The sequence below is a fragment of the Vitis vinifera genome, chromosome 4 (assembly GCF_030704535.1).
Source record: "Vitis vinifera cultivar Pinot Noir 40024 chromosome 4, ASM3070453v1".
In the NCBI taxonomy this organism is placed as follows: domain Eukaryota; kingdom Viridiplantae; phylum Streptophyta; class Magnoliopsida; order Vitales; family Vitaceae; genus Vitis; species Vitis vinifera.
The window spans coordinates 23622284-23634069 of NC_081808.1; the positions used below are offsets into that span (position 1 = coordinate 23622284).

Here is an 11786-nt window from a genome sequence, read left to right on the forward strand (position 1 = left end):
ACTGAGCTTACCTTATTAGTTGAAAAATATATTTTTTTAATCAGGTATAGTTTAGATATATTTCTATTTTCTATTTTTAAAAATTTAAAAATAAAAATATTTAACTATTATTTAAAAAAAAAATTGAAACCAAGTTAATAAAAATATATAACTTCTAATTTTTAAAAATTTTGAAATTTATTTGTATTCTAAAAAAAATAATGAGAATTTGTGTTCTATATTTTACATGAAAAAAATTAAGGAGAATTAGTAATGAAATTCATCCATGTGCCCTAAAAACAATAATAGCGGTTAAAAAAGGGCCCTAACCCATGCAAACCTTTAATACAGAGCGCACCTGCTTATCAACTGGACCCAGGCCGAGTTTATTCAGGCCGCCTTGGCACTGATCCCCTAGTTTGGGCCTAATGTCCCGGCCCACGCCTTATTTGGGTTTTGAGGTGAGCCGAAAGTTTCAATTTGACCTTCTTTAGGTATATTAATTATGTATTACAGGATTAATTAGGGTATGATTAATTATTACTTGTAACTTCCAAGGGGGTTGACACTAGAGAATAGGGATGAAGACAGGAGCGTCTGGATCTTTCTCTTCTCTTCCTTCTTATCGTTTTACGCCCACGCTTTTTCCAGAATTCCATATGGTATAGTTTGCAGAGCTTCCTATTTACATTGAGAAGAGTGATGTGGAGTTGAAGACGATGGATCCACCATTCACCATAGGAGAGTATACGGTGAGGTCCAAAGTGGGACAAGGGCCCCAATCAACAGTTTGGAAGGCTGAGCAGAAATGTAGCGGTGAAGTAGTGGCTTTGAAGCAGGTCTATCTCTCCAAACTCAACCGTAACCTCAAGACCTCCCTGGACTGTGAGATCAACTTCTTGTCTTCTGTTAGCCACCCCAACATCATTCGCCTTCTTCATGTCTTCCAGGTTGGTTTTTACCATAGATTCCTCCCTTCAATTGCCCACCCAGTTCATTAATTTTGATTTTCAGGGATTTTTTTTGCAACTATCTTTTGTAGCTTCAATTTGAGTTGAAATTGTTGGTCCAGTACTGCAATGATTCGTTAATTTTGGGTTTTTTTTTTTTTTTCACATACCCTGTTTGTATTTTTTATTCTTGGTGGTATTTTACTTTCTTATGTATCCATTGCAAATTGTTGTTCCAAACAAAATCTTTTTTTGCCTTGGGATGCCTGAAGGTGCCAAATGAACTTCTAAGGAGAAGGGCTTTTTTGAGAGGAGTTTTGAACATAGAATATGATAGATGATCTTATACTAACATGTTTAGCTCTAGCAATCTGTTTTCTGATCCTGAGAGAAAGGGAAATGGGAAAATCCTAGATCCTGCATGGGACATAGAACTGGAACCCTGCATTTACTGGGATACTCAGCAATCAATTTACTACTTGAATTTTCTTTACAGCATGTGAGCATTTTGGAACTGTAGGAATGGGGTATTGAAAACAACGAGACGTGCTCATAGCGTCTTTGTATTACCACATGCTTTTCATTTTGAATTATCATAAAAGGGACCACATGCTTTCTTAAGACAACTTTAAGGTCATCCTCATCATGAAGGGCACAGAAAACGTTTTCACTTTCTGAAGGGATAAACTAAGAATCCCTGCTTCACTAGGCAGTTCAGAATCAAAGCACTGACAGATCACACAATATCATATGAGAACTTTCCAACCTGTATTATTTCATGTAAAAGTACGAGAGAATGGTCTAGGAGTTCCATGCCTCTTTAATTGCTATTTATAGGTGAGGAAAGGATTCTCCAGCTCCTTCGCATTATGTGCCAACCCCTGTCACAATCTGTGTGACTGTGATCCTTGCTAGTTTCCCATGTCAGATGTTACATGCTCTTGGAGTAGATGCAATTTAAAACTTTGCAGGTTCATTTAAGGGTGGCCCCTGCCACATTTTAGCTTGGCTTGCCTCCTTTCAACCTGTCCATTCTCTAAGTGAGAGATACTTAAAATTCCAAGAGTCATGCCATCCATCACTGACCGGCAAGGCTACTAGGCTTTTCACCTCCTTGCTGTTTCCACAGCAATTGTCACTCATTGCAATGTCCTCCAACACAAAGATAGCCCCATTGTGCAAACATCTTGATCCTGGACTACTTATGCTCACAACTGCTTGTTTAGATGTTCTTTGGACCTTCTCTTACTTGGAGCTTGTTGACCATGCCCAAACCCATTGTTGTTCACCATGCATGCTATTCACTGCCAAATTACAAGCCTTCCTCATAGCCACAAGCATTTCCTGAATTTTAAATGTGAACTGCAATGTATAGTTTGAAACTAGGAGAAAAATTGAGAGTGGAGACAAATTTCTGAGAATATTTGTGAGGCTTTGATTGGAACCAAAGTATGTGCTCCAGTGACACATATATGACATGTTTTATACAATATAAAAATCTTAAATCATCCAACTTAGCTCAAATTGATGCTAAGACCTTAGTTACGGATCAGACTTCTATTTTGAGCCGCATTTTAGGTTTAAAGGTGAAAAGAGTGTTAAGTGCGAAAGTCATTCTCAACTACGGAAGTAGAAATGGTTAAATATGCATAAATGAGAGACTTTGAACTAGTGAATCATGAAGAGTCCAAGCAAGGTTGAAATGAGTAATTCATGGTTATGAAATACGAGCAATGAATGTTATGAAGTAAGATAGAGGGCAAGTGACCTTGAGGAAGGGGGTTGGAAGCAAATGTAAGAAAACTTAAAATGGAACTTGGAAATCAAACCTAACAACAACACATGCCCCGACTTTGATGTAATTTTTGAAGTACTTCTCGGATCTTTTTTGGGAAAACTATATATTGTTTCGAAGCTCGAGAAGTCAAGACTTCAATACTTCAAACGGTGCACAAATTGGAGTTGAAACGAAAAAATTATGACTATTTGAAGACAATTGTGTAGAGCTTCAGGACCAATTGAAATGATTTTGAAATGACCCTAATTTCAAAATCACACACGACCACTTTGATGTTTTGCCCCCACATAGGGAATTGCATCTTAGGCACTCTATCTGCCTTAAGTGGGCCCCACACAACTGAAAATCATGATTTTATTATCTTTTTAGTCATTTTTAGGTAATTATTTGTAAAATAAGTGGCCAATAGGAACATGCCGCATGTTAGGTTTTGGGGAAACTATAAAAGCTCAATTTTTAGGTTTTCTAGCTAGTGCTTGATTTGGAAAAGAACAAAGAGAGGGAGATTGATTACTCTTCTTGAAATTCTTTAATAAAGTTTTAGGTTTTATATTATTTTCTTATCTTTCTTTTTTAATCTTTCTATTTTAATTTCTTGGCAACCAAACATGGGTTGTGAGGAGAAATCCTCCACCATGTTTGGCTAACTTGATTGATTCAGAGATGCTAACATAAAGGTGAAAAATCCATAGAAGAGTAGCAAGAAATGGTAATGTATCGAATGGTTTGATTTTATTTTCAAGTCTTAATTGGTAGGAATAAATCCTTTATGTTAGATCACTCTAGATAAATTACAAAAGGATTCTTATCAAGATACTAGTGATTCTTGGGAAGACCTTGATCACTAGTTACTATAATTTGATCCTACTATTAACAAATCTAAGGGTCAAATCTACAAAGATGGATATGGGCTTTTGATTGAATAAAATTGAAAATCAAAATTAATCATCATATCTAATTGGTTAAAAAATTATAACAATGGGATAAATGATTGGTTTTGGGGTAAAATTTATGAATCTTTAATATTATCCTTGTGAGTTGTATTAAGGAATTATTTGGTAGATTATTATCCGATACTAGTGATTCTTGGTAACTCTTGATCATTAGTTTTTGTGGTCTTCCTTATTGTTATCTGCCTCAAAAGAAAACTACAAAGAGTAGGAAATGTTAAAAAGTCAAACCTTGAACTGGTAATTAATCTCATTCACTTGATGGTTTTAGAAATCTAATTTTAGAAAAATGAAAAATCTAAGTTCCAAATGCAATATTGGTCTTAAGATTCAATTTGATCGTGGATTGACTTGATCCTAAACCCTGGATTTTATAACGCTCTCTCTATAGGGATTTGACACTAGATTGTGAAACTCTCTGATATATTATTTCTTTTATTTGATTTATTTCATTAAATATTTTAAGAACTCTTTATTTATATTTTATCCTTATTTATTTAATTTAGGGTTTCATTAAATTTAGCAAATAATTAATCCTTGTAACCTAAAAACAATTAAACACATTAAAGCTGATATAAAAGGATGACAACCTGAAATACTACAAAGCCATGGTAACTCTATCTCTAGTTTTTCTTGATCTAAGTTATTACGTATTTAGGCTTTAGTATTTTAACTACAATAAAGATTTGCGGTCAGACTTTTTACTTGGTTAGGTGGAGTCTCACCAATTGAGATGCTAGTTTTATGTCGTTCAAACCTTTTACCTGACCCCCAGCCCTAGGAATATAAACCTTACTCTAGCTGATTTTTCATTTTCTTACCTAGGCTTATTGCATAATGACATGTACTATATCCAAAGATTAGGTAGTGTAAATTAGGGGCAGTAATTTGCTCATACTGAGATATAGTTCCTGAGTAGTAGCTTCTCTTCTGAAAGTGTTTGTGAAATCCCTAATTTCCCTTAACCTTTCTTACCTTCTTGTTCAACAAACTAAGCATGGATGTTTTGATACTTTCACTTGATATTTCACCGTATGATTCATGAAACTACATTGATATCAACAGTTTTTTCATCAATGAAATGCAATTTTTTTGTAATTCAGCTTGTATTTTGATAATATTGACATGAGTAATTTGGTTACTCTACCTGAGCATCTGCATATGCATTTTTCGTTGCTTGCTCTCTTCTTTATTGCTCCTCAGTTGGACTATACAAGAAACTTCCTTGAGTTTGTTGAAGAAAATTCATTTCCCTGCATACAATCACAGTATCACAGAGCCCAGGACTTGGTGTGGAACAAGCCAATTATAAAGCTCATTGAAATATTTTGAGCAAAATGCAAATAGAAGTTAAATGCTGCTCTTTCCCTTTTTACTTTTTTTTTCCTGTATTTTAAGTTGGATTTGGATATATAGATATGTACATGATACTTTATTGAAGCTGGCTCATAATAGCCATTCATAGATGGAAATCAAAGCAATCTAAGTTCCTTTACGGTTTATCTCTCTCAACTGATCCCCTTGAATTAGAAGCTGATATTTCCCCCTCAGGCTGAAGGTTGCATATTCCTGGTCCTGGAATTCTGCTCTGGGGGAGATCTAGAGTCTTACATTCGGCACCATGGGAGAGTTCAAGAATGGGTTGCCAGAAGATTCATGCAGCAGCTTGGTAGTTCCTTATTCGAGTCACAATTGACAATGGTTCTACTACTATTCCCTCACTGTTCTGAAAACGTGTCTAAAGAATGTGTTGATATCTGTCTTGTAGGAGCGGGTTTAGAAGTGCTACACTCCCACCACATCATTCACCGAGACTTGAAACCTGGGGTATTAAAGTTTATGAATACATCTGCACATACACACACACATGTGTGCGCAATATTGCATGGTTGGACTATTCTGCATTCATGACTTACATGAGTTACATTCTATTGGGATAGGGTCACCACTGTATGAATGATAGATTGTACCACCATACAGAGTGCAGCTTTTTTCTGGCTAGTGCCTGTCCATTTGGTCTGACAACCAACCAACATATATCACTCTCAAGGGTTCAATGTGCCATTTTGTGGAAATTGAAGGTTTCTTTGGGAATGGAAATGGGAAATGCTTTCTGTTTTTGAAACAACAAGGGAAAAGATAACATAGGAAACATGTTTGGCAACATTTTTTTAAAACTGTTTTTGGAGACATTTTCTGAAAGCGAGTCATTTCTGGAAAATATCATAATATTGTTTTCTGAGCTTTCAAAAATGCAAGCACTTTATAATTGAATAATTCTAAAAATAAACATGCTCATTGTTTTCATTTTCAAAATGAAAAATTCAACAAGCCCAAAGGTATTTTAGTCATTTGATGAACCACCTCTGCCACCAACCACCTTGCATTTGCAGATTCACTCATGGGTTCACTATATTAATCCAAATATTTTTCTGCCTAAGCAAAATTTTAAAATTAAATGCAATGGTCTAGTTATGGTTGAAGTGCACAAATTCAGTAGCTTCTAACGTTAGGGACTTCTGAAAGTTGCTTTTTATCATTTGAGTTGTCTAAATTTGAGGTAAAATTTGTATTTTTAACTATATCAGCTTGTAATGGATGGACATGAAAGCTATGTTTTTGCCATTAGCTTTTCTAAACTTGGTTCTCTGAATTGAAAGAGGCATTGTTTTTCCTTTTTATGCCTGTGAGATCTTTATTTCTTCATATGCACTTACCTTGATGCTTCTATTGGAGCAGAACATTTTACTGTCGGGTCCTGAGAGTGATGTGCTGCTAAAGATAGCTGATTTTGGTCTCTCTCGGTAAATATTAGAAGGATCTAGTGTGGATTCAACTTGTTAAACACTAGTGTAAATTTCTTGCAAGATAAGCTTACAAATAATTTATTTATTTATATTTTGAGTACAGAACTGTACATCCAGGTGAACATGCAGAGACAGTTTGTGGGACTCCATTATACATGGCTCCAGAAGTTCTGCGATTTAAAAAATATGATGAAAAGGTAAGGAATTTGATGAAGGCCATCCTTGTTTGTACTAGCAGAAGCTAAAATCCGGGGCTTACTTTCAGGTTGATATGTGGAGTCTTGGGGCAATTCTTTTTGAACTTCTTAATGGCTACCCGCCTTTTTGTGGGAGGACTAATGTTCAGGTTGACCTCTGCCTTAACCCAGCCAACATTCAATCAATTCCATTGCTTATATCTTTTTGTTTATAAATTATTTTGATTACAGTTGCTGCAGAACATTGAATCATGTAAAATGCTTCCATTTTCTCAGCTCATCTCTCCAGGACTGCATCCAGATTGTGTTGATCTGTGTACAAAACTATTGTCTACAAATCCAGGTTTTGCATATAAGCTTTATGAACTTCATATGTTGCTAATATCCTGACTCAAAGATTATTTGTGTTGTTCTCTTTTGTATGATCTTGATCAAAACTAATAGGGTTTCTCCATTGTTTCAGTGCACCGCCTGTCCTTTGACGAGTTTTGTCGGCATAGGTTCTTGAGAGGAAAAGGGCAGGGGTGGTAAAAGCAACTCATGGGTACTCGAATGTTGCACAACTTCCCTCAAGGTAGAGTTCCTCATGAATAAGCTGGACATTATCAAAATCATCAAAGGCATAGTCTATAAACTTGTCATAATCAATGCTTCAGCTGCTATTTCTGCTCCACTTTTCTCTGCAAAGCTTGTAGGCTTAGATCACATCTGAAAGACGTTATACCTCACCCCCTGCTGCTTTCAAACATATTTTTGACCTCATTCAAGCTGCACTCCTCGATTTTCTTTCTTGATTTTGAATGCAGAAGGTGATTCTTTATGTGCATGTGGTAGGTTATTGCTTGCAGACCCATGAATCGATTTCCATAATCATCATGGACATGCTTCAATTAGAGAGTGAACTAGTTTGGTACTGGGACTTGTGGGTTTTGTTAGCCTTGGTAAATGCCTGTTCTTGTAAAGTGGGTTTATGTGTATGAGCTTGTATCATTTCACTGCACAGAAATGTTTTCCTATTAATAGCATGTTTACGAAGTAGATTTCTGGGAGTGCTTGTTTAAAAAAGGCATACATGGATCATCTACCGATGTGTGTTTATACTCCAATTGTTTCCTTCACTTTTATTTTTCAAAATTGTTTTCAAAGAACAACTTCGGAATTTTGAAAAACAAAAAAAATATTTATTAAATCACATGCTCTTAGTTGAAACCTATGGGTGGGTTAAAATAACCATGAATCTTGATTTATATTTTTAACAGAGTCTCAGGCTGAACTAATTTCTTTCTCCCATTTTTTTTTCCCAATATTTAATTTAATTTAATTTCCCATTTAAATCGAAGATCAAAACCTCAACCTCAAAATGAACCAATCAGAACAGGGCTATAAATATGATGGGTTTCTGGATTGTAATAGTTTTATTTATATGCAAAAGAAGTTCTCTAGGTAAATACTATTTCGATGATTCCACAGTATTTTCAAATAAATAGATGGACATAAAATTTTTATTGCAAGTGGATGCACTATTTCTTCTAAAGAAGATGACCTGTGTGTGTGGGTGCATATACATCAGGAAAATAGAGGAGTTGGAGATGGAGGTACAGGCACATTCATGGTCCCTTCCAACATCAGGATCACATTCTTCATTGTAGGGCGCAGACTTGGATCATCTTGAATGCACAATAATCCAACCTTCACCATCCTTTCCAGGGTTTTCATGTTCACTTCTTCACCTTCCACAAGCTTCTCCAACTCTCTTGCCACAAAGCAACTGTACACCCAACTGCAAAGAAGTATCTCGTCTCCTGTTGAAACATTGATATCCAAATTACTTCTGCAACACACAATCTCCAATAGCACTACTCCGAAACTGTAGACATCTGCTTCCACTGATATCAACATCCTCTTCTGCCGCTCGGGTGCTGAATAGCCTCTACTACTCCCTCCGAGACGAGAAATGGTTCCAGTTTGATTAGGCCTCAGAAGCCTTGCTAGCCTGAAATCTGAAAGCTTGGCAGTCCAAGAATCATCCAATAGTATGTTCTTAGGCTTTATGTTGCCATGGATGATGTGGACCTCACACTCTTCATGGAGGTAGAAGATCCCTCTTGCTACATCTAGGGCAATTCTGACTCTTTCTCTCCAAATCGGGCGCTTTTCACCATTGAAGAGAAGATCTGCAAGTGAGCCATTGCTCATGTATTCATAAACAAGAAGCTTCCTAGAGCCCTGCATACAAAAACCCAGCAACCGGACCAAGTTCCTGTGATGGGTTCGCCCAATTATGGCCATTTCTGCTTGGAACTCCCTTTCTCCTTCTTCCACAGCTTTTTCTAGTCTCTTCACAGCAATAGTCTGGTTGCCTTGAGCTATAGTCCCTTTATACACTGCTCCAAAAGGACCCCTACCCAACTCTTCCCTGAACCCATCTGTAGCTTTCTCCAGATCATTATAAGAAAACGATCGCAGAGTAAACTCTTCCATTGCAGTTTCTGACAGCTTTCTGTACCGATGAACTTGGCTTCTGTATATAAAGAAGCTAGACATTGCAACTAGAGCACATAAGAAAGCAATGGAACCCAAACTTGAAGCAAGGATTAAAATAAGTTCTTTCTTATTGCTTTCAATCACCTTTGTTTGATTCCTTGGAGCAGGAATATTGTCTCCAACATAGGCAGTTCCCAAACTCATCTTGAGGAAGGTGATGCCTGATTCATTTTGATTCGCAATCCCATATACCAGAGGAAGCTTATATCTTCTGCAAGTGCCATTGAAATAATAAGCTGCCCAACAATTGCAATCTTGTAGACAAGACCTGCTGCAATCCTTCTCATTTAGTGATTTTATGCCAGAATAAGGATTGGCGTCTTTCCAACTCACATTTCTTAAGGTAGTAATGTTGTAGATCGATTCTGGCTCTTGTCCTCTGCATCCTTCTTCATTATTGAAGCTCCTGTAGCACCCCGAATACTTCTCCCGGTTAATGGATACGAACCCTGGAACGCAAGAACAGTTGGCATTGGTGCCATTGCTTGAACATAAGGCATTAACACCGCAGAGACCTTTCACATCACATGGGTTTTTGATTGCCGACCACATAATGGAGACAGTGGAGATATTACTGTTCCCAAAGCTATGGGAATACAACCTGAAAATCCCATCAACATCTAAAGTTGCTCTGTAAATGATGGTCTCGTTTTTGGCGTCATCTGATGAGATATTGTTGCTGGCTAGAGTAAGTGTAAAAGCATCATATGAGCTTAAAAGCCCCATGTCGTTGAGATCTCGTGCATCGACAGTCCAATAAGGGTCCTCCGAAACAGCCAGATTGTAGGGATAGGAAACAATCTGTCCATCTGACGTACTAAGATAAAAATCTCCTATAGCAGGAGATTCCGTTTTCCTGGAAGACAGTATATCGCCGGTGGAAAAATTCTGGCCTCCCAGAAGGGTATCAGTTGGGTATTGGAAGCTTTGCCAGATGATAGAAGAAGAATTATCACCGAAGAGAACAAAATTACCAGAATCGAGCATAGAAGCTGAGGCTGCGGATTCTGCCACATCTGCAATGGTTATTTGTTCACCCGGCCCAGTTCGAAGAAGCAGCTTACCATTTGTGGTGAATTCAAGAGTCGTGTTGAAGGACACCAGCGGCTTATCTCGGTTTGCAGTCCAGACAACGGTGTTTCCAGATTGACTGACCAGCCATACGCCTACTGCAAATCCAGTGCCTTGCGGGTAGAAACCAAATGCAAAATGGCCGGAGGGTGAGACCCATGAACTGGATCCATTGTGTGGAAAAAGTGAAGAACCCAACTTTATCAGCTTGGGTTCCGCTGTTTCAGCTCTAACACCCATAGAATTCAGAAAGAATAAAAGGAACATAATTGATGTGGGAGCCATGAGAAACACAGTGATATCCGTTTGAGACAATCCGACGTACATATATAGGGAAGTTGGTCTTTTTTTTTAAATCCAAATTTGACAGAAAATAGGGTGAATAAAAATCCAACTTATATTTTAAGTTGAATCAAGTGCTGAAATTTCAAAGAGGAAATGGGATTGAGATGACTGGTATAACTTCAATAAAGTTTAATCCTTCTAAGGTCAATTTAAAAGTGATCTTGATAAAAATGTTCTCAAGTTCTAAGAAAATTTGTTAATTTTTTAATAAAAAATAAAAAATATTTTTGATAATATATTATATAATAAAAAAGTTAATTTTAGGATAAGCGCTTGTAACCCTCTTTATATTCCTAAATATGAATTTTAATATTTTATTAAATAATTTTCTTTTATGAAGAAAGCAATCGTAAATATTAAAAAACACTTTAAATCGTTTCATTCTTAGAATCCGTTAGAATAGGGCTTTTCTATAAAGCACTTCTATAATAGACACATTTATAAAGAATTAATAAGTCTCTTCTAATCTTTTAAAAGTCACTGATAAACGATTCTTAATTCTTAATTAATAAGAAATAATGACAATAAATTGATAGTTTACTGGGGTTCAGTTTTTCCACAAGGCTGATGAGTCAAGAAGATGGAAAGCAGCGTGGAAATGCAATTCGGTCAATGTGGTCCACATGGGCCTCCGAGCCTGTACTTCTAACATGAAAAGCATTTTTGGAGAAAAATCATTTATATTTTTAAAGAAGTTAAAAATTCATTTATAATATTTTTTTTAAAAAAATTTGATAAATAATTATCTTAATAACCTTTTTTTTTAATAAATATTTTAATTAAAAACATTTCCAAAATCACTTTAACATAAATTAGATTAAATATTTTCAAGAAAAAGTATTTATAATTTTTGAAATATAGACATTCAAAAGTCCTTATCAATAAAAATAATTTCTATCTCATAAATATGATGAAATGATGACAAGGTATATATAAGACTTTTTTATTCATAACTACCGGAATAAACGGAGGTTTCCAAGCTTACAAGCAAACTTTTGGAATACAAATATTATAAAATCATTTTCGTAATACCAATTGTATGAATAGGAATTCTCATTTAGGAGTACCAAAAGCATGAAGGCTTGTTGAAAAATTGTTGTAGTAATTGTCAAATATATACCTTTGTTTAGATGAGATTTAATTTG

The 11786-nt window shown here is 36.0% G+C and overlaps 2 protein-coding genes across 5 annotated transcripts; one reads left to right on the plus strand and one right to left on the minus strand.

Moving 5' to 3' along the window:
• Positions 1–503: 503 nt before the first annotated feature.
• Positions 504–7730, plus strand: LOC100248805 (serine/threonine-protein kinase ATG1t). 4 transcript variants are annotated; one of them, XM_010651119.3, is made up of 8 exons: positions 504–929; positions 5229–5346; positions 5446–5504; positions 6417–6481; positions 6588–6681; positions 6750–6830; positions 6913–7024; positions 7145–7730. In XM_010651119.3, the coding sequence occupies exons 1-8, from the start codon at positions 699–701 to the stop codon at positions 7210–7212; spliced, it is 828 nt and encodes a 275-aa protein (XP_010649421.1). In that variant the 5' UTR covers positions 504–698; the 3' UTR covers positions 7213–7730. The 4 variants fall into 4 exon arrangements, with proteins under 4 accessions (XP_010649421.1, XP_059592506.1, XP_059592507.1 ...); XM_059736523.1 differs by having other exon boundaries at positions 6958–7024; XM_059736524.1 differs by lacking the exon at positions 5446–5504 and having other exon boundaries at positions 5229–5378; positions 6958–7024.
• A 386-nt stretch (positions 7731–8116) lies between these two features.
• LOC100254123 (G-type lectin S-receptor-like serine/threonine-protein kinase LECRK4) lies at positions 8117–10658 on the minus strand. The gene has a single exon (XM_002276286.4). It carries the CDS (start codon positions 10621–10623, stop codon positions 8248–8250), a length of 2376 nt encoding a protein of 791 aa, XP_002276322.2. The 5' UTR covers positions 10624–10658; the 3' UTR covers positions 8117–8247.
• Positions 10659–11786: the final 1128 nt, after the last annotated feature.